The following is a 24,506-nucleotide window of genomic DNA, read 5'->3' on the forward strand; positions in this document are numbered from 1 at the left end:
AGGAAATCTCAAGGAATTTTGAGTCAAGAGGAATATTTGTGCATTTACTAATTACAGGTAGAAGTACCTAAAGAATTAGAGAGCAGCTGTAAAAGTTCCAGCTTAAAATATCGCCGAGGCTTACGACTCTCTAATTTTCATATTTTGACGCTATCCTCCTTAATTATTTTGCAATAAACAGCGATAAACATTTGTTCTTTGATCGTGCTGTTACTTTCCTCATAGTTCGTTGTTAACTCCGAATGCAGAATGGTGTTAGAGGACTGATGTTAGACATGTATGACTTCTTGAACGACATCTGGTTATGCCATTCCTTCGGTGGCAACTGCTACAATTTCACTGCCTTCGTAAGTTGCAATCTATGAATTAATCTTCTTTGCTTTCATTGCATCAAAACAAAACCACTAATTCTGTAAACCAACTGATCAGCAACCTGCCAAAAACGTGCTCGAAGAGATCAAAAACTTCCTAGAATCAAATCCTTCAGAAGTCATTACCATATTCATCGAGGACTACGTCACTTCCCCTCAAGGCCTGACCAAAGTATTCAATGCTTCCGGCCTCTCCAAGTACTGGTTCCCTGTATCAGAAATGCCCAAGAACGGTGGAGACTGGCCTCTGCTCAGCGATATAATCAGTAAGAACCAAAGGTTACTGGTCTTCACTTCCAAGAAGAAAAAGGAGGCTTCTGAAGGAATTGCTTATGAGTGGAACTATGTGGTTGAAAACCAATGTAAGTGGAAAACATAAGCCTTACTCAAATAACTGTTATGTTGGTTGATGTCTTGTTCGAAAATTAGTGACGAGTGGCTGTCACTGGCCAAAAGGTCTTTCCAACCTACAAATATTCACTATTTGGCTCTAAGTTGAATTTTGTAAACCTTGCAAATCCTGAGGGGTTAAATTGTTTGTTATTATAGATATTAAATTGAATAAATCCTAATAAACCATTTAACAGACGCTTTCAAGATTTGTGATTTACATGAAGAAGAATAAGATGCATAACTATTAAAAGTGGAATAAATTTCTTAAATCTTAATTTCGCCAAGATCTAGCCTAGAACTCGAGGGATATGGTATTTTAGGATGTAGGATTTATGTGGCTCAAAAAATAATTTGGAAAGATTTAGCTTAAATCCTAGTTGATTCTTGGTTAAGTCTTCAGCCAAACAGCCCCTCAATGTAAGTGAGGTAAAGATGCCGTTTAGCAGGTGATAGAAGTATTCAATATTTTGTATTCTTTTGGTAAAAATTATTTCACTTTCCTTTATATTTATTATAAATGTGGTTTAAAATTTTCAGATGGTGATGACGGCATGAAATCAGGTTCGTGCCCTAATAGAGCTGAGTCATCCCCAATGAACACGAGCTCAAAGTCCCTTGTTCTTGTAAACTACTTTCCGGATAATCCAAACAGTACAGCTGCTTGTGCGGAGAATTCAGCTCCCCTTGTCAGCATGCTTGATACTTGTCACGCTCTTTCAGGAAACCGTTGGGCCAATTTCATTGCTGTAGACTTCTATAAGGTATGTAATATGTTACTGATAAATTAGGCTATAATATTTTGGATAAATTTTTATTAGGATGATGTTTATTGTCATTCAATTTATTGTAAAATGCGTGCAATATAAATTTTAATTGATTATATTTGTATTAGATTCATCTCAAAATAAACCTCATGATTATAAATTTTATCATGATAAAATATGGGTCCTAACATTTTGTGAGGTATACTTGTGATTCAGGAAAGCGATAGTGGAGGAGCACCAGAGGCAACTGATATTGCAAATGGACACATGGTTTGTGGCTGTGACAATATTGCTTATTGCATTGTAAGAACTATTCTTCTTTTGTTCTGGACTACCCTTTCTTTCCATGATTAATGTTGTCAAATCTTGATTTTCCTCGTTAGGCAGAGATACACACTAGAAAAGTGAACTCGAAGTAAAATCGAATAGAATTTGTCCCAGGCATATTAGAAGAAAACTATCAATTTGGTTTATTTGAGACAGTTTTATTATAACTTTTATGTTTAGAAACATAGTGCTTTTTTGACTTAAAATACTGCACAATTGGCGTTTCTTTTTGGTTTTTCCAAGTATTCTTAAAAATTAACTTTGTTAAACCATTATTTTGAAATCGTGGTTGAAAAAATAACTTCTAAAAAATTATGACAGCCAAATAGAAAACAAATACCTCCCCAGTTGGATAAATATCATTATGCTATTTCCAAAGTTTATTACATGGAGACATTTAGGGGGATACTACGACAACAAATCATCAAGCCTTTATCCCACTATGGGGTTGGCCAAATGAATGATTTTTTTTTTCATTTTGTCATATTATGATTCAATTTCTTATTAAAATTTAATTAAAAAAATATCATTTCTAATATTTTCTAACCATGATTTTTTAGATCTAACTCTACCTTTCTTAAGATAGCCAGATCTAATACATCTACTCTTCTAATTGGGTCATTGGAAGGTTGACATTTTTTAAGACAAAACTATCTAAGGCGACTCTCTAATTTTATTAGCCACTAGAGCTACTCCAACCATTTCATGTATATACTTGTTTCACATTCTGTCTCTAAGTATAAAGCCACTCATCCACCTGAGCATTCTCATCTCTACAACACTTATGTTTTATGCTTATGAGATTTTTAGGGGAATATGGTACTAAAATAGATTGCAAACTTCTCATCTTAGCATTGCAAATTAAAAGGTAGCATGACAATATTATTAGACAATGTTATTAATTTTTATTAAAAGAATAGAATAATTCTCTAACCTCAACTTTTGTTAGTTATTTATTATTTGAAAAGAATTGTATATATCCACCAGGGTAGAGTAGCTATGACTGACTCAGCTGTCCTTTTAACAAAGATAAAGGGACCAAACATGAGAACTATCTTTAAAATGATCTACATTGTAGGCTTATGTGGATGCATATAGACAAATTGTTTGATCTACAATGCTTTAGTTCATTATTAAAAATAAAAACTTTGTAGTAGGGCATCTGATGCAAATGCACATAAAATGAATTCATGATGTCATGCGGTTATGTTATATCTTTTATAAATGGAATCCTTTTTTATTTTCTTAGTCAATTTACTTTTTAAGTTGGCATCTTTTTATTTTTTGAAGTTCATTTATATGTTCTATGAATAATGATTTGTATACGAAAAATTTGTATGAATGGTACAAAGTTCACTACAACAACAACATCATACCATTATCCCATTACGCGGGGTCGGCTACATAGATCCTTTTCTCTATTGTGTCATGTTAAGAGTAAAAATCTCATTTAAATCTAATAAAAAAAGATCATTTCTAATATTTTCTAACTAAGTCTTTTTAGGTCTACTTCAGCCTTTCTTAACATAAGCCAAATTTAATGCATTTACTCTCCTAACCGGGTCATTGGAAGGCCATTGTTTTATGTGACCAAACCATCTATGGAGACTCTTTTGATAGGAAATACTTGAGTTGCAAGTAACCCTAAGGGAAATGCTTGAGTTCGCAAGCAAAACTATCACTAATTGGCAAAAACAGCGAGAATAACGTAAAAAACTTGACCAAAATCAGCCACCAAACTTTGTATTGGAACAAGGAAATCAAAGCCAAACAAAACACGAAGCAAGATACAAGTGATCCTCAATTCGAGAGGATCGTTCTCTCCCAATCTCTAGACAAAGCAATCTAGAGCCAAAACGCCAAGGAACTCCAAGAGAAACTCAAATCATGCATAACCTAACCCTAACACCTCCCATCCTCTTTAATACATACCTTTAGTAATACAAATTCCCTCCCAAGCCCAAAACCGACCCCCCCCGGCATTCCCTCCCCCCCCCCCCCCCCCCTAAAAAAAAAAAGAGAATTCAATAAGGCTAGTGGGGCCCACCCATGTGGGCGACAAGAGCAAAGGAGGCGGCACTTTTCCGCCTCCTATATATCCGAGTCGGCCCTTGGGCCGGCTGGGATTGTTCAACTTGAACCGGCCTATCAATACCGCCCTCTTAAAGAATCACCTTGCCCTTAAGGTGAAAATAAGAAAACTAATGTTTCATACTCTCATATGGTTCCCACGTGGCATCATAATCCGGCATATTCTTCCATTTGAGTAGCACTTCTTTAGCTCCATCTTCTTTTTGGCGAACTCTCATCAACTCTAAGGGTTCCAGAATTGCCTCTAAGTCCTTAGTATATAAGTGTTGCCGGTAACTCCGAGCTGACTGTATAATCTACAATGGCTCTTCTCAGCTGCGACACATTGAAACCAGATGAATAGTCGCTATAGATGGTAATTTCAATCGATATATTGCCGCTCCAATTTTTTCTAGTATTGCATATGGTCTAAATTATCCTGGAGCGAGCTTCTCATTTCTCCTGTTGGCAACTGTCTTTTGTCGGTATGGTCGGTGTTTAAAGAACACCCTTTCTTGTACTTCGAACTGGATGTCCTTCCTATACCCATCAACTTGTTTCTTCATGATCTGTTGAGCTCTCAGTTGGTGGTTCTTCAATTCATCTAAAACTCTGTCTCTCTCCCCCAAGTACTCCTCCACCGAAGAAACTGGAGTACTGCTACTCCCAAAGTGCACAAAGTAAGGTGGGTCCCTTCCATACAACACCTTGAATGGGGTCACCTGTGAAGCCGAGTGAAAAGAGGTGTTGTACCAGTACTCTACCCATGATAGCCACTTGGTCCATAGCTTGGGTGTCTCCGAAACAAAGCATCTCAAGTAGGTCTCCAAGCTCTTGTTGACCACTTCCGTTTGACCATCTATCTGAGGGTGGTAAGCGGTGCTCCTCTTCAAAACTGTCCCCTGTAACTTCAACAACTCCCTCTAAAAATGACTAAGGAACACATTGTCTTTATTTAATACGATTGCCTCTGGTATCCCATGCAATCTGACCACCTCTCTGATGAAAGTCGAAGCTACTGTCACCGCTGTGTAAGGATGTCAGAGGGGAATAAAATGAGCATACTTGCTTAATCTATCCACCACCACCAGAATCACCGTGAAGCCTTTCGAACGGGGCAGCCCATCTATGAAGATACGCGTCTCGATAACGCTAACGACTGTAGTAGTCCCCTTGGTGGCATAGCCAGGTATTTGTTCTTCTGACAGATCCCATATCTGGCCACCATCTCCTCTACATCTCTATGCATTTCATTCCAGTAAAGCTCGGCAGCTAACCTCCTATAGGTCTTCTGCACCTCTGAATTGCCCCTCACCACGCTTCCATAAAATTCCTGAAGTAAGTTTTGGATATGGATTGAGGTACTGGGCATCACGAACCTCTCTTGATACAGCAGTCTGTCCTCCTCTACTGAGTACCCTGAGTGGCTACCACCTTCCCTTAATAAATCCATCTTGGTCTTTCCCAACTCCTCATCCTTAAAGCTCTCCTCCTTAATGGCCTCCCAATCCAGCATCAAAGGAACAAACACTGTTACTGTCTGTAGCTCTCCCATACATCTGGACAAGGCATCTGCCACCTTATTCCCCCCTCCTGGTCTATACTGGATTTTAAAATCATACCCCAACAATTTTGACGGCCACCTCTGATGCTCTTTAGTCACCATCCGCCGTTCCAACAAGTATTTTAGGCTCTGATTTATTCTGACAATGAAATGCCTACCTAACAAGTCGAGTCGCCACTTCTAGATGGCTAAAATGATAGCCATCATCTCCCTCTCATAGGCCGTTTTTAGCCTGGCTCTAGCTGCCAACACCTAGCTGAAATAGGCAATGGGTCGCCGATCCTACATGAGTATTGCCCTCAATCCGTATCATGAAGCATATGTCTCCACTATGAAATCTTGAGTGAAGTCTGATAGAGCTAAGATGGGTACCGTAGTCATAGCTTTCTTTAGTTTCTCAAATGATGCTGTGGTTGCCTCTTCCCATAGGAATCCATCTTTCTTTAGCAGCTCTGTCAGTGGCCATGCTATAGTACTGTACCCTTTTACAAATCTCCTATAGTATCCCATTATCCCTAAGAATCCTCTCAACTCCTTGAGATTCTTACGTAAGAGCCATCTCAACATGGCCTCCTTGATTGACTAATCGGCCGTAACCCCTTCCTCGGACACGATATGACCTAAGTACTCCACACAGGTCTGGGCAAAGCAATACTTCTTCAGGTTGGCTCTCAGCTGATGCTCCTGTAGAACTCCCGATACCAACTTCAAGTGCTTCAGATGCTCCTCAGATTTGTTGTAAACCAAGATGTCATCAAAAAACACCAGCATAAACTTCTAGAGATACTCTCTAAACACCCTGTTCATCAGTGGCTAAAAAGTGGCAGGGATGTTGGTAAGTCCAAATGGCATAACTAGAAACTCATAATGCCCCTCGTGTCCGAACGGTGTCTTTGAGATGTCTTCCTTCATTATCCGGATCTGATGGTATCCCAACTTCAAATCCAGTTGGAGAATATCACTGCTCCATACAGTTCATCCAAAAGCTCATCAATCATTAGAATGAGAAATTTATTCGGTATAGTCTCCTTATTCAATGCCTTGTAATCCATACAAAACCTCCATCTCCCATCCTTCTTTTTGACCAGTAATACTGGGCTAGAGAAATGACTCACACTTGGTATGATGATCCCAGCCTCCAACATCTCTCTAATCAGCTTTTCAATCTCATCCTTCTGAATTTGGGGTTAGCGGTACTGTCGTACACTAATCGGTGCGCCCCCTCTTTTAGAAGAATTGCATGCTCTTGTTCTTTGAGTGGTGGTAACCCTTGAGGTGGTTGGAACTAGGGGGTAAGTGAGCCGAGCCGGCTCGTGAGCCGGCTCGAACTCGACTCGTTAACGAGCTCGTGAGCCGAGCTTATCAAGCTTCGAGCTCGAGATCGAGCCTATAATCGAGCTCGTATGATAAATGAGTTCGAGTTCGAGCTTGAGCCAGAACTGCTCGTGAGCTCGCGAGCTGGCTCGTTAAATATTTATTAATTAAAATAATATATAATATATATTATAATATATTAAAATATATGTTAATGAATATATGTTAATTAAAATAATATATTAAATGTATTATAATATATGCTGGGACAAGATATAATTGCTTGGGAGTTGGGACCACTATGGTTGCTTTAATTAAAGTAATATATAAACTATATTATAATATAGGTTAAACAACTGCTCTGCTCATTAATAGCTGGCTCGGTTAAGTTTGGAAATTAAAAAGGGCAATTGTAGCTGTTTATATGAGTTCCAAGTGACAGGTTGACTGCTACTCAGGCGGGAAAAAAAAGTGCGGACTCGTTTCAACTCAAATGAAAAATGGACAGGCAGGAAAATGCCAAACTGAACCGAGCCGGCTCGAGCTCGTTTACTGCGGGACGAGCTCGAGCTTGAGCTTGCCTATCGAGCTCGACTTGAGCCCGCTTTTTAACTAACGAGCCGAGCTTGATAAGGCCTAAACTCGACTCGTTTACACCCCTAGTTGGAATACCTCACTGAACTGCTATATGACTGATTGCACTACAAGAGGAATGTCTCCCTCTTCCCCCACATTGACCTCCTCCAATCGTTGCAGTTCTACCAAATATCCACCTCCAACCTCTTGTATGGTTTTGATCATGGACTTGAGAGATACTCCTGCTCTAGACAGTCCAACATCTCCATGTATCACCATTTTTCTTTTTTCCTACCACCAGTTTCATCCTCAGTGCTCCCCAATTTACTTTGGTCTCCCAAAGGTTTGTAGTCATTTCATCCCCAAGATGACATCCGTACTCTCCAATTACAAGGGAAGAAAATCCTTCCTCACTTGTATCCCCTGAATGGTCAGCACCACTCCCCTATAAACTCCTCTATCCATTTCTACTTTTTGGTTCTCATCATCACCTCGTACCCTCTTGTATCCACTAGTTTCACCCCCAATAGATCAACAATCTGGGTGAAGATGAAATTGTGAGTTGCCCCACTATCTTTTAACACTATTACATCCCTATCAGCTATCTCTCCCTTCACCTTTATAGTGTGATTCAGAGTGAATCTCACTACTGAGTTTAGGGAGACTTCTGCCACATCCAAATGCAACTTCTCCTCCTATTCCGTCTCTAACCCGCTTCCACCTCCCTCTTCAGCTTCCTCGTCATCACAGACAGTGAGAACCTGAAGAGTTCAGTCCTTACACCTATGCCCAGACATATACTACTCATCACATCTAAAACACAACTCTTTTTCTCTTTTTTCTTGTATTTTCTTCCCCGTCAGCCTTTTAAAACTTCCCCCATTGCTCCCTCTAGTTCTCTCTCTTGGCACTTCCCTCGAACTCCCTAGTGTCACACCCTTGGGAGCCAAGACTGTAGTCATCGCCCTGTAAGGACTCCCCCCCTAAGAGTTGCTCTCTCTAGCTCCTCTCTCTAACTGCTTCTGATCCTCCACCAATTGGGCTAGCTCCATGACCTCCCCCAGATCTCTTGGCCTAATCACTCTAACCGCTACTCGAATCTCTTGTTTAAGTTCTTTCATAAGTTCCCCTCCAACACAGTCTCCGAGAGCTGATCCAATGTACTGGCCAAGTACTCGAACCTGTCATGGTAATCTGCCACGGTCCCCTCTTGGGTCAAGGCAAAGAATTGCTCATAGAAATCTCCTCCCTTACAGGTTCAGAAACGTTCCAGTAAGCACTCCTTGAACTCTCTCCAGCTCTTGATGGTTTTCCTCATGTCCCGCCATTGGTACCAAGCTAGTGCCTTTCCCTCCAAGCATAGTCCTGCCGCTGCCAGCTTCTCTTCCTTTGTCAGTCCGTTGACAGAAAAATACCGTTCCACCTTATAGATACAACCATGACCATCCTCACCCTCGAAGATGGACATCTTTAGCTTTCTCACATTCGGATCACCCCAATTTCCCCTGGATTCTCCATATCCTTCCATGCCACGAACGAGAGGTGCTCTTTAGCTGTCACGATCTTCCCTCCGACGATCATAACCATATTCATCATCAGCTTCCCCTCTCCTTCTTTTAAATTCGGCACATCGGTGGTGGAAATCTCCCCTTCTTCCCGCAAAATCAGCACCCCTATTTTTGTAGCCCATACTCATCTCCTCTCTAGAAAGTGGTTCTAGAGGTGGCATGCCGTCCTCTCCCTTAAGGATCTCCACTTCCAGATTTTTCCTCCCCCTAAACGGGTTTGGATTCCCTCCTATACCAAGAACGCCGGTGGTCTCTCTTGCTTCTGATGTCGTCGGATTGGTCTTCACCTCTAGTAATTTCTTTAACATCTCTTCCATCAAAGTGAACTTCCCTTCCAACCTTTCATTGTTGGAGAAGATTTGATTTTGATAATCAATGAATTTTCCTCCAAAATTGATTTTAATTGCCCAATTTCACCTTCCAACACTTCGACTTTCTTTCCGGCCATCTTTCTTCCCAAGGATCTCTAGAGAGCTTCTTCCGGATGCGAAAAAACTGTTGAAATTTCAGAATTTCAGCCGCCGATGGTCCCAAGATGATGCTCTGATATCAATTTGATAGGAAATACTTGAGTTTGCAAGTAACCCTAAGGGAAATTCTTTAGTTCGCAAGCAAACCTATCACTAATTGGCAAAAACAACTAGAATAACGTAAAAAACTGGACCAAAATCAGCCACCAAACTTTGTATTGCAATAGCGAAATCAAAGCCAAACAAAACATGAAGCAAGATACAAGTGATCCTCAATTCAAGAGGAGGATTGTTCTCTCCCAATCTCTAGACAAGGCAATCTAGAGCCAAAACACCAAGGAACTCTAAAAGAAACTCAAATCATGCATAACCTAACCCTAGCACCTCCCATCCTCTTTAATACATAACTTTACCAATACAAATTCCCTACCAAGCCTAAACCGTCGCCCCCATTCAAAATTTGAATTCAATAAGGCTAGTGGGCCCACCCATGTGGGCGGCAAGAGCAAAGGAGGCGACACTTGTCCGCCTCCTGTATACCTAAGCCGGCCTTTGGGCCGTTTCAACTTGAACCAGCCTATCATTTTTCTAATCTTATTTACCACTAGAGCTACTCCCACTTTTTCACTTATATGCTCTTTTCGTAACCTGTCTCTAAGAGTAAAGCCACTCATCCACTTGAGCATCCATATTTCTGCAACACTCAACTTAATATTATGCTTCTCTTTTAATGGCCAACATTTTGCGCCATAAAGCATTGCAAGTCTCACCACCATCTTATATAATTTTCTCTCAAGTTTGAGGGGTACTTTTGTATCACACAATAAGCCCAATGCATTCCTCCACTTTAACCATCCAATTTAAAATTCACTCCATTCCGTCATCATTAAGTCACTTAGTTGCCGAGCAAACACTTTTCGTCTCCAGATTCCTATTAAGATCTAATGTTTTTTTTTTGAAGATGTGCAAATTGCATTAAACCATAAAAAGGAAAGAAATACAAACAACCTAAGTGATATCTACCCTTTCACAATCCTTCCTAATCAAGTCAGAAATGCTTGATGGAAGTTCATCCAAAAGAAAATCCTCCCAAATAAAATCACCCAAAAAACCAAAGTGGGCACAAGCATCCGCCACACAATTGCTATCTCTAGAAACATAGTGAAATTTTATATTTCTAAAAACATCAAGAAAAGAAAAATCCAAGTTGAGAAACTTGTTGCTCCGATTCTCCAAACAAAGCAACTTGTGTAGCAATTTGATAACATTAATGTTGCCACACTTCAATCACAATTCCTTGCTTTTCAGTCATCCAATCTTTAATAACTTCTTTGAAGTTAAAAATCGAAATTAGTTCTAACATAGAGATATCCCAATGCACCAATTTCCTTCCATATGCCATCAAGAATCCGCCTATACTCCAGCTATACTTGCTTCCCTGTTTTGCATTAAGGACGCATCAACATTCAACTTGATCCAACTTGTAGGCGGGGGAAACCAAGTTTTAGAAAGCATATGTTGGTTAGTTTCCCAGTTCTTGCAAATTGGAAGTGTGATCGGATACACAAAATCAGCCATTATTTGAGTAGCAACCAGTCCAGCACTCCTCGCCTTGCTCCCATGTGTAAACAGGTTCCTTTCTTTCCAATTATGGTATACCGCAGATATATACAGACTAATAATTCCTGGATTACTTCCAACAAAGTTCTCCAACATATTCACACAATGAGTAAAATCATTAAACATGGGGAGGAAAATACCCCACTTATTCAACGTAAAAAAAATTCCTTTTGAGCTTTTTACACTGGACAACTATGTGGCAACTATCTTCCTGTTCTAAACATCCCCACAGACAAATACACGAATCACTTAATTTCCTACTGCACAACCACAATTTTGTTGGTATAGACTAATTAATCAATCTCCACCAAAATAAGAACTCCTTGGGGGATACTTTTAGTTTCCTCAACCAATTTACTTTATTAACAAGAGGTGGATGTTCATCTGTAGCTTGATAAGACAAAGAAACAATAGACTTACCAGAATTACTCTACATCAATTCCAACGCGTCTTCCCCGTCTTCAGGACAAATTGGGATACTCAAAATGATCTTCATTAATTCTTCGGAAAACAACTTACTTAGCATTACCTTATCCCAATTTCCTTCTCTATCGATCAAGATAGAAACAAAATTATGTTCCAGCTCCTCAAAGTCACACAAAGCTGGCCACCTGTTCAAGCTGCTATCAATTATCCAATTATCATTCAGGATATTGATTCTTGCTCCATTAGATACTTTGCACCTGATAATTGGCTTCAAGAAACGAGCACCATCTATGATAATTCGCCACATAGGTGATGTTGATCGCTTCACTTCAGAGTCCCAAATATTCTTGCCATATTTGCTTGACAATATTTTATTTAGAAGGACCTCTTTCCTATTAACAAAATTCCAAGTAATGCGTGCTCTTACCGGACCTTGTCTCTCTGCTGCACCTTGAATGCCAAGACCACCTTGCGTCACCGGTGTACACATCATGTCCCAAGAAACATAATGCATACCATTTCGCCCTTGCTCTTTATGCCACAAATAACTCCTACAATACTTGTCCAATTCCTTAAGAATACTTTTAGGAATAAAAAAGTGAGCGCTCTTTATGCCACAAATAACTCCTACAATACTTGTCCAATTCCTTAAGAATACTTTTAGGAATCAAATAGTGAGCCATGCTAAATAAAGGGATGGAAGAATAAATAGAATTTATTAACACCAACTTCCCTGCCATTGAAAGGTTGCGTGAGCCCCTATGATGCACCGACACTTCTCCTCAAAGAGGCGTGCAGTGTCCGACACCGTGTCCGACACTCCTCCGACACGTGTCGGACACGCCGAAAACGTGTCCGATTAAAAAATATTAAATGCAAATTGAACACACGTGTCCGACATGCATATCTTAAATATTTTATGAATTTTTTTAAATATAATTTCTTGTATTTTGCGGGATTTAAACTAAATTTCTTATTTCATATCCACAACACCAAATCAATGTCCGCACTTAATTCACAATCATCGAATTTTCTCATTTTCATTTCTTTTTTGCAGTGAAGATATTTTCATCTCCTCTCTCGGTGACTGATAAATGACATCGATGCCACAAATATTAATTTTTGTTTTTTGAAACTTACCAAAAAAAAAGGTAATGTACATGCTCGGTACATGCTCGATACCGCTCGGTAGATGCTCGGTACCGCTCGGTACATGCTCTGTACCGCTCGGTATCTTTCCATACAAATAACTTACAAACTTTAATTATAAACAGAACTTCAAGTATCATCCTTTTCCTGTTGTGAGAGAAATTGGAGCACATACTCATTTATTCAATCAATAAAGAGGTATAAAATAACTCCACAATGAGCTGAAGATTAAGTTTATATGCATACAAATCTGTCTTCTATCAAGGAAAACCCCACTTTATATGACATGTGATAAAAAGATGTGGGTTGTTGCTGGAGATGGGTTCGAGTGCCTTGATGATATGGGATTATTGGAGGTTGCAAATCTTTCTCTAGATGAACCAGAGTTGGAAGCAATGATATTCAATGATGATGATATTAAAGGCCAAAGATCAACCTCTGAATCTAATTCTATCATTCCCTCTATTGAGTAGTTGGACCTTCATGTTGTACTAAATAGTTTTTTGCTTATATTTTTTTGGTTGTACTTGACATTTTGTACTAAACATCTTTGTGTTATAAGCTAAACAAGTTATCATGAAATTGATTTATTATTGCTTGTCATTTTTAATATAATGTCACCTTAATTTATATATATTATATTAAAAAATTATTATGCCGTGTCCACGTCGCACCCGTGTCATATATTTTTAAACAATGTCGTGTCCCGTGTCCATGTCGTGTCGTGTCCGTGTCGACGTGTCCGTGTCGGTGCATCATAGGTGAGCCCCAAGTGTTGAGTCTGTCCATAGCCTTCTCTAGAATGTGGTTAAAATCATTTGTCTTCAATCTTCTGAGAGCCATCTTTACGCCAAGATAGTTAAATTCATCCACCATTCTATAGCAAAACAATTTATTCAATTTCTTCCTTCTACGCCGAGTTACAGATCTGCCATACATGACAGTTGATTTGCTTCTATTAATGCTCTGTCCTGTCCAACCACCGTAATCACAGAGGATTGATGAAATGATCTTTGCATTTCAGCATGAAGCTTTGGCTGCATTCAAAACATCATCAACATATAACAAGTGCTTTACCTTAGGTGTGTTAGGAGCCAACTTAACACCAAGTTCATTGCCTCTTTCCACAAAAGCTTTTGACAGAAGTATATATATATATATAAGACTAGGAGATAATGGGCATACTTGTCTGAAATCACATTCTGCATTAATCCATCCACTTCTTTTCCCATTGATAAGAACATAAAATCTTGGGTTACTAATACATTGCTTGATAAGATTTATGAACACATCAGGAAATCCAACTTCATACATGATCTTATAAAGAGTCTCCCAGTCCATACTATCATATGCTTGTTCTATATCAAGCTTAAGTAATATAAAGCCAGGTTTAGATTTAGAAAATCTCAGCTTGTTGGCCAACTCATGGGCCAAAAGGCAGTTGTCTGAAATCATTCTTCCTGGAACAAAAGCACCTTGATACTCCGATATAATTGTAGGAAGACAAATTTTCAACCTACTCAACATCATGCCAGCAACCATCTTGTAAAGCGTTTGACATAAGCTAATAGGACGGAACTTGCGAAGTTCAGAAGCATTTGGAGTCTTGGGAATTAGCACGACCAACATATCCTTCCAATTATTAGGCATTACTCCCGTATTGAAGAAGTCAAGGACTACATTCCACAACTCAACATTCACAATATTCCAAAAGTGTTTGAAAAAGCAAGCATTCACTCCATCATTGCCGGATGATGTATTACTATTCATTTTCATTACCACGGAGAAAAGCTCCTGTTTCATATAGCCTACAGTTAATAGAGCCTTCTGAACATTATTTAACACACCTTCAGTCGAGAAACTAGGCAAATTATAGAAAGAGCAATGTCTTTTCCTCCATTTCTTTCTGAAGAAGTTTTCAAACAAAGCCTGAATCCGAATCTACCACTTGATTGATCAAGCAACAATCCGAATCTACCACCTGATTGATCATGTTATTTTTCCTTATGACTGATGCAAAAGCATGGAAGAAGTGTGAATTCCGATCTCCCTCCTCCAGCCAGTGAGATTAGGAACGCTATTTCCACCACATAGCCAATCTAGCAAGTGTCACATTGAGATCACTCACCTTTTTTCTCAGCTCAAGTAGCTTAACCGATTCCAACCCGCCCAAACTTTCCTCTTCTTGTAAAGACAGGATATCCTTCTGCAACTCAAGCTTGGACTTGTTTAGTTCTTTAAGCTTGTTCTTACTCCAAAAGAAAAGGTTTTTAAGGGTCCTTTTTAATTTCCTTTGGAGGATTTCAGATGGGTTGCCAAAATCATTCTTACTCCAAGCATTGATTACCACACCCCTTGAGGCTTCATAGGAGCACCAAGCATTCTCAAATTTAATGGGTTTTTGATTGAACGCAATCGAATTGAAGAGGTTAAGAAGAAGAGGGCAATGATCAGAGGCAACTCTAGCCAAATGCTTAGTAACAGCAAAAAGGAAACTGACATAAAGCTTTTGAATTTAGACAAATTCTATCCAATCTCCACTATATTCGAGAAAACCCTATTTATTATTACACCAAGTAAATTTGGGACTAACAGTCTTAATATCATGAAAATCATTTTTTGAAAGGAATTCCTTCTTCTCTTGAGGCCCTTGAGTGAACATGAACCTCTTTCCACCCTTTTTATCACCTTTGGAAATAATGCAATTAAAATCACCACCTATGATACAAGGCATATCCTTAGGAGTATAACCTTCAATTAACTCTCATAATTTCCTCCTCTCATATTTATCCTTATTACCATACACAATGGATATGTTCCACAAAACACCATGAGGACTTTTTAAACAGCTAATAACACATTGACTAGAAGAGTTTAAGATAGTAAAGAAAGAAATCTTACTCCTTAACACCAAAATGCCACCTGAAGTCCCTCTTGCATTGACATGAAAAAAATCCCACTCACTACTAATGATTCTTTTCACCTCATTAGTATCCATAGAGCTTAACTTAGTTTCCAAAAGGCCAATGAAAAATATCCCATAATCACCAACCAAACCATGTAAGTAATGGGAAGCCTCTTTTTTCTTAGCTCCCCTGCAATTCCAAAATAGTATAGAAGACATTATGAAACCAATGGGGATGAGCCCCTAGCACTATCCAACTTGTCATCTCCTCTCCTGCCTCTGAGAATTCCTTTAATGGGTCCAAACGAACCTCCATCTTTTTTTAGTCTTCTCTTGAGATTAATAGAGTTTGATGATCCTGAATTCTTCAGAACACCTTTTACTTTGCTTGTAGTACCGTCGGCAGCTGAAAAAGATTGGATACGCATCTTTTCTGAGCATACATCACCCTCAGGCAGAACCTCGCAGGATAAACCTTATGATACATGTTTATCTGACTCAATCCATCTACATGTATTAAAGCTATCTTCGACATCAGCATCTTGAATAGCATGAATAGGAGCCATATCCGAACATTTATCACCACCAAGCAGCATCTGGGGGTACACCACTTTAGACCCTGCCTTGAGTGCCTTTGAAATTCCTCCAGCATCATTACAGACACCATCTTTTGGGAGAAATTCACAATCCTCTCTAGTGCCCTCGCAACTTTCCTCCACATTGGCCTTTGTGACAAGATTATCGATAGTCATGTTCACTTTATTTACAATATTTTGCTTAGCATAATAATTAGCTTCCTGAACTGACATTTCATTAACAACTTCCTGTGTAGCATAAACCAATTTATGCTTCTTCCATAGCCGAAACAACAACTGTATCAACATCTATCACCTTGGTTCCTTTTGTTCTAGATTGCTTCAAATTGATGTTCTGATTCTCCGACATGCAAGAACATTATCATCAGTCACACAAACAGCATTGTGAGTGACATTAACTGGCTTATAAACGCTTTCTCTTGCTCTACTACCAACATTACCAACTGAGGGGTCAATGACATTTCTTGGTTTAACACCGTTGTAATATTTCTTCCTTCCATAGCTCACGTGAATCCATGTGCCATATTCTTCAGGGTCCTTATAACTGAGAGTTTCCTTCATACCATCTTGCTTAGATAATCTGCCTTCGTTAATAGCAAAAGAACCACCAGTTTGGACACTACTTGAGACATTACCCACTTGTCCAGAAGGGACATCTCCAGCACATTTAACTGCCATTTCCCTCTTATTACACTTTGTTTGATCTTGACCGATCATACCACATTTATAACAGAATGAAGAAAATTTTTCATACTGAATTTTTTGAAAAAATCTCCCTGAACTACCTTCCACCCAAACACCTAGAGGTAGTTTCTCATCCAGCTTCATACGAACACACACACTTGCAAATTCTCTTCTTCCCCAATTGAACATAATACCATCCAGATATAATGGTGAGCCTTCTAGAGATATTAATCTCATCCCAACAAAATAATGAAAGGTGTGGAAATCTGATCCATATCGGTGAGAAAACATTCTTCATGGTTAATGGAGTGTGGGCTCCGAAAAATTCGGCCCCGGCCTCCCCGCCACGCGATTGATTGCTTTCTATTCGGGCGAGGGAGTTTTATCGAATTAGTTCTGGGGTAAATTTTGGAAGGCAGATGAGTTTGTAGATAAGACACTACCCAGAGATTTCACCCTCATTTTATGAGGACTTTATGATCTAAGTTCGGGTTTCCTATAGGCGCAAGCCCCTATAGTTAATTACCCCTCCCGGTAACGAGAGAGAACTTTCGATTAAGGCTAGTCGTCAATCAGATATCTAGAGAATACGTGTTATCTGCCACATAGTAGCACCACTCGGTTCAGAGGGCCCCGGTTCATAACCGTTTATCCTGCGGTGCCATTTGGCGGCAAAACCGCTTGTTAGAGGACACGTACCACGTCCTTACTGACAGGAGATTGTTTGAGAATGGATCCTAGTGATATTTTTGACTAGGCATTTAGCTCTTTTGTGAGCTGAAGTAAATTTTAATTTGTCCACCCCGGCAAACTGTTGCGGAGGGTGGATGAATTTTGCTTTATGTGATTAATGATTGAGTTTCAATTTTAGATATCTTAGAATTTTAGGATTTTGAGTGGCATTTTTGGAGTTTCAGAATTTGAATGGACCCCTCCGGTTGAGATAAACATTCAACACGGCCATCATCGGGGTGTTTGGGGTCATTCATTGGCTAAACCTTGTCGACCCTATCAACCTGTCGATAGGGGATCGGGTTTCGTAGGCTTCATGCCTTTGTTTAGTGAATTATCTTGATTATAAGCCTTGAAGGCCTAATATGAATGTATTAAAACAAATACACTGGTCGCCACAACCATGTATTTGTTTGAAGGTTCGAACCTTGTCGACTCCTATTGATTCAAATAGAAGGATCGGGTTTTGTAGGCTTAATGCCTTTATTAGTGAATTTTTTTGATTATAGGCCTTGAAGACCTAATATGAATGTATTTAAACAAATACACCGGTCACTACAACCGTGTATTTTGTTTGAAGGTTCGAACCCTGTCGACTCCTATTGATCTGTATAGAAGGATCAGGTTCGAACCTGAATTCACTTATCGACCCGCGCATCATCCCTAGGCGTCACGTGTGTACTAATAACACGCTCGCCGGGGCCCATGCAGGTTATGATTGTATTTACCCCTTTAGTGTACCTATGTGTACCTATGTTCTTTGAAATATTTTAGTTGTGCAGGTAATTGTCATTTGAATACATAACATTTCATTTGAGAGCTTATACACGCCTTTTATCTGCTAGTACGATTGTTGCGGATCCGGTGGCGGTGCGTTGTAGATTGTAGAGGCCTTCTGTCTTCTTTCATAAGTGTTGCATATCCGGTGGCGTGGTTATTTGGATGTCATGAAATATTTCCTCATCTTGACATTGACTCCCCTTTCTCAATCACTGGGGAAATTCTTCTGGACTTTGAAGTTCGTTGCTTTGAAGAGAACTCCCTTTGAGGTCGTCAGTGTAGTGGACTTGTTATTTCCGATGTTTGTGGGCACTAGAACTGTTTTCTTCTTAAGTATAGGACTAAGAAGAGGCTTGGGAACACCGGGAAGTTTGGTTCTAATTTGTTCAAACTTCCTTTTCGATTCTGCCAGGGAGTGTTCCTTTTGTACATCGAGTTGCCCTTGTACTCAACGTACTTGTAGATCTTGATCATCACTGTCGTAGGTGATATCTGTACTTGTGCCCACAGTGGTTCGTTGTGCTTACAATACACCTACTGTTGTTATCCACAAGTGTTCATTTGCTGGGAATCGTTGTATCCACTACGACCTTCTCAAGGTATTTGTAGAAGACCCATTGACATCAATACCATATCCACCTTTCACCAATCTCAGGTGGTTTGTTGATTGCACTTGTTTGTAGAGGCGAATTTTCGATTGCTTGTCTCCAGTATTGCCATCTCAATCAACAGGCTTTATTGTTTAGTTGGATATTCCAATAGTGTATATGAACACATATGCATTCTACAACCATTTGTTGTTCTTGTAAGCACGTTGCTTTTAACCTCGTAGGGACTGTTGTAGGAGTTTGTTGCATTCATCTTTCTTGTACACTGGAATTTAATCTCTCACTTGCAACTTGTTGTTAGCTTAAACAACCGTGCATTTGGACTTTGATTTGTTCATTCATCCAAAGTCTAATCGTACATGTTACATCGGACCCGAGCTCAAGGTTCAATTCATGCTTGAATCTTGTATATTGTTATGGAATGAGCTTGAGTTCAATTTGAGTTCCTTGCTCTCCACACCTTGTTCCAGTTTTGAGTTCGGAGTCTTCTAAAGTCTTTGCAAGTTCAATTAAATGTTCAAATTGATTTTGATTTTAGCCCCAATTTGATTTTATTTATTTGGGTTTGAGCCTTGATTAATCATTTAGATTTTGTTCGTATTCAAGTCCTCAAGTCATCTGTTCTTCATACAAGTCCTCTGTATTGTTGCCCAAATGAGATCTTCTTATTGTTTAGACTTTGTACATTTCAGTGAAAATTTCGGCAGCACCCCGGCATATTCCCCTTTTGGGGGAAAATAGGGGAGCTGGGTCTTCCCACCACGCTAGTCGAGCGTGTATGATAGGTGTCCATAGACACCGCGACCGTACAAATTTCATCCCACCACGCTACTATGGGAGCTTCAGTAGTACCCGTACGAGAACACTAGTGGATCTCCCCACCATGCTACAAGAGCGTATATAGGGCTTACCCACCAAGCCATATGCGTAGCACCGGGCTCCCTCCTCCTACCGTGCTACAAGAGCACGTATAGGTGGTTCTCCGGTCCGCCGCAAACGCCGAGAATGGGATTTGGAACGTCATACCTTTGCGTAGCAGTCGTTGGCGCCGATGTCGAGGTCGAGGACTAATTAGAAATAATTAAAAATTATTAATTAAAATCAATTTCAATTAAATTTAATTATAATTAATTAAAAAATTAATTATAATCATTTAATTAAAATTAAGCATAATTAATAATAATAAATATAATTAATTAAATTAATTATAATAATAATAATATTTCTCCCTCTCTCTCGGGTTCGGCGGCATTACGGGATTTGGCCGGAGTAGCGTGCAAAGGGGAGAACGTTAACTTCATAGCGTGAGCTCCCTTTGTTGCTCGGCTCAAAATGTCGCAACTTCGATCCAATAGAAAGAAACGTCACCGTAGAGGGCAAGGAAGCGCGCGAAAGGATGAAAGTTACCTTTGTAGCTGGCGAGCTCCCGGTCTTGCTTCCGATCCCACAAGAAAGGAAGGTCGTGGATGGAGCGAAGTCGATCGGTAGCACAGGAGCCGGAGAGGCGACTCTACAGTGAGCGAGTTTCGCTCTTGCTTCTGATCAAAATGTCGTAACTTCCAATCCGACGAGAAAGGGAACATCGCTGAAAGGGGCAGAGGAGCGCGCGAAAAGGGAGAGTGTTACCTTCACAGATGCGAGCTCCCCGTTGCTGCCTTCGATCAAATGTCGTAACTCTCGATCTCTCAGGAAAATCGAGGAAGGAGCGAAGTCGAACCACAGCGAAGAGGCCGAAGAAGCAGCTTCGGTCTCTTCTTTAACGTCGAGAGGGATCGTGTGTGAGGTGACATCGAGTCGTGCGTAGACTGTGCGGAGCACGTCGTCAATGTGACGGGTTCGTGGCCGGACGGGTAGGTAGGATTTTACGATTTTTTTTTTTGTTTTGTTTGCTACAAAGAAGGGTCAACATGGAGAGAACTCAGTGTTCCAATTTTCCATATCGATGATGTGCCTTCCTACATACCAAGGGCCTCCGCTAAGCTTTGCTTCCTTAACTTCATCTGAATGAAAAGAACACATTAACCAATCGATTCCTTGATTGTTTAAATGAAATGCACCACATTGGCTCCATTGCTTCCTTAGATCATTGCTAATAACTGATAGAGGGATTGAATTTCCAAAGATTTTCACCACCAACGAATTGCGGAGTTTATGAATATTGGCTTTCTCATTTCTTCATATAACTTAATTGCAACACCATCCTCAGACATTTCTATGGTATTTAAGAAATCAACAATCTTGATATTCGACGGCCTTTTCCAAGCATTTGTTTCCCTTTGAGGAAGCACATTTGATTTACCAACTTCAGTGTTATTCTCCGAGGCAATAAGTCTCGTTGGAGAGTATATTAATTGTCAATAATGGATTTAAATTATATTTTTTGATTTAAGAAAGCACAATCTTGATGTCCTATTTTAGCGGGGTTTAAATTGCCAATAATGGATTTATAAGATGGAACTTTGACTCCTATGAGTATATTAATCATTATAGGACCACCATCATGTGTATTCAACATGCTTCTGATGCAGTCATTTGCAATGTCTGCCTTCTAATCCTTAAGGGATGAGCCTGCAAATGATTCTAATCACTTTTGTTTAGAACTATTCATATTTATATTTTTTGATTTAGCTTAGGCTTTTATGAAATAATTTATTGCCAGACTTTTTTTTGAAATTTTTATTAAAAGCTAAGTCATACATTTTCTGCACTACCGACATAAATTCTCTAACATGTAATAGTTTACGTCTAACTACTAGTGATTGCTACTCCCGTCTTTAGACTTCTATCAATTTCTAACCTTGTTGTTGGGTATTAACTATTTGTCTATAGACATCTTATTAGTGTAATACCTAGAGAAAAATCAGACATTTATTATCAAATAGTCATTTCCTCTTCAACTGTGAGGAATAAAAGATTCTTTTAACTCCCATTATATAGTGAATTTTTTTAATTGGGCTAGGTTTTGTGATTTATTCTCTTTCTGTTTTTGATATAAATTTTTTTCTGATCTCTTACAAATTTTATTTATTTGTACTAAATGTTTATCAAAAGTTGTGACATATATTTTCTACTTTAGCCACATAAATTATCTTTCACATAACAATCTTATAATAATGATTGAATAATACTAATTTTAATTTTAAAATTTTTGTCAATCCTAATCGCATTATATTAGTTATATTTATGATGTATTAATATGTTAATTAATTATTAATTATCAAAACATTAAATATAAAATATAAAATATTTATTTAATCTATTACATAGATCTAAATATCATTTCATTAATATCAATCAATCAGTTGGTTCTCTTTCCCACATTATTTACTATTGCATGGTCTATCAAGAGAAAAAAAAAAAGAAATAAAAAAAGGAAAAACAGGAAAGCTGATAGACAACTGAGTATTCTTCTCTGCCATTGAAAGCGGTGTTGAGGAAAAGAAAAACTCTATAATTTCTTTTCTCTTTGGTATTTGTCTTTTTTGTTGTTGATAAAATTCATCAAAGGGATCTACGAGTTAATTTAAAAATGGATTATAAACTCAGAATAGAACAAAAAATCACAATAAATACTACAATTAAGATAAAACCTAAGGGCAATTGTTCTAATCTAATACAATAAGCAAACAAATTAAAATAAAATCATGACAACCACAAATGAAGAGCAATAGGACATAGTCAAGTGTAACATAAAGGTAGGCATGAGCAACATACAAAGAAGCCTTGAGAAGAAAAGTTAGAAGAAACTAACCATGAACCAATGCCAGGCAAGCAACAACACAATCATCAGCATCATAAACAACCGACTGTAATCAAAGAATTACTTTTTTTTTTAGCTTTATTTATGTTTTTTCACCTACTACGTTTCCCACCACCAAGCTTGGAATCATCATCTCGATACGAATCACCTTCAAACTAAACAAATCATCCGTAGGCTCAACCAAGACATTCCCATCACTCCGGCTATCCAAAGAAGAATAATCTTCCAGCCAATCTGAATGATCCACACCAGATTCCTTCAAATTTAAAGCTAAATGAGTATTCAGATCATCCTTTGACATAATAGAGACATGCACATCAATAACATCCTCGTAAGCAATGATAGGCGGCACACCCAAGACATCCAAGGGAGAGTCACCAGAATGCATCACCAAATTATTAGAGGAAACATCTAAATCAGCCTTATTAATATCACACAAAATCACATTGTCAACATCTAAATTCTCATCACAAGGAGCATTCTCCTTAAAATCATCCACAACATCATTTGGGGGAACAATAAGTTGATGATCACATTCAAGAGATAAAGCTGGGCTACCCTCAATCAAACTTTCACAATCCACTTGATCAAGAGGGGAACCACAATGAGAATGATTCATGTTAACCATAGGAAGTAGCACATCATTGGCACCCATCTCATCACTGAAACGATTAATATTCTCAGCACTAGAATCACTAGCAAGCTTACCAGAAAAAGAGTTTGGGATGGCCAAAACAAGATACCCATAAGAATGCAAAGGTTCAGGATCCAAATTATCAACAGTTAAGCCAACATCAATAATCGGAGGGGGAAAAGAAATATTAACATTAATGCCAGCAATAGCAGGGTGAACAACAGTGTCATTCCTTTCTAACATAACTTTCTGAGAACCCCTGCCTAAATGGGGGTGAAGAGCATGGCAATTAGTTTTACTATGCCCCAAAGACTTGCAGTGATCACAAGGAGGGAAATCCTCCATAACAATCGGGTGAACATAACCAAGAGTATCCGGACCTATCCAAATAGCCTCAGGATAAGTTTTAGAGATATCCAGTTCGACAAGCACCCTAGCAACAGACGGCCGTGAACCAATGGCAGTGACATTATCGATTTTTAAAGGGCGGCCAAAAATTGAACCCAACCATGAAGAATACTGTGGGATAATAGATGTAGCCTAAGATTCGGAAAAGAAGCCCAAATAGGAATGATCAGAGATTCAACAGATATATCCAAAAACGGAGACCACTTAACTAATTTCATATATCAGTTGGAAATGAAATAGGAACGATGAGAAAAAAACACCACTATAATCCAAATCATTTACCACCTTAATAAGAACATGCCTTGGATCCAAGACAGTAATAGAGAATTCACCGATCAATTTGAAGTTAAGGAAGAACTTACGAATCGATTCAAGATTGAGTGTTACTGACGAGTGCTTTATATTCTAAAATTATTTCCTCGTTGTTTCAGGAAAACGCCACATTTGGCACGTGTAAAGCTGCTCCTCCGCCGAAAGCATCCGTAGGAGGTAATCCTTCCTCCAATCAATTCCCGCAGCATCGCTCAGATGCCTGCTTAACTATAAGTTCTGTATCAAGTTTTTTCTTCAAACTTACCGTTATTCATTCTTTTCTCCTTATAATTTAGTGACGCATGTATATTTTATTTGCCAATTTTTACCATTTATTTGCACTGATGAGAACTTGCTGAAATAATGTATATTATAGGAGCTAGGGAGTTTTCGTTCAGTATGAGAACTTCTCTTCCCATGCACCTGTTGCATTTCTATATAGTAGACAATAGGTTTAATGAATTTTATAGCCTTT

The 24,506-nt window shown here is 38.9% G+C and overlaps 1 protein-coding gene across 1 annotated transcript; it reads left to right on the forward strand.

Moving 5' to 3' along the window:
• Positions 1 to 248: 248 nt before the first annotated feature.
• Positions 249 to 24,453, forward strand: LOC110103916 (PI-PLC X domain-containing protein At5g67130; the record flags this gene model as incomplete). Its single annotated transcript, XM_020832798.2, is given in 5 exon segments — positions 249 to 347; positions 430 to 733; positions 1,302 to 1,525; positions 1,745 to 1,831; positions 24,151 to 24,453. Coding segments are annotated over 5 exon segments (891 nt in total), but the record flags the coding sequence as incomplete, so codon positions are not given.
• Positions 24,454 to 24,506: the final 53 nt, after the last annotated feature.

This window comes from Dendrobium catenatum, unplaced genomic scaffold, assembly GCF_001605985.2.
Source record: "Dendrobium catenatum unplaced genomic scaffold, ASM160598v2 fragScaff_scaffold_697, whole genome shotgun sequence".
In the NCBI taxonomy this organism is placed as follows: domain Eukaryota; kingdom Viridiplantae; phylum Streptophyta; class Magnoliopsida; order Asparagales; family Orchidaceae; genus Dendrobium; species Dendrobium catenatum.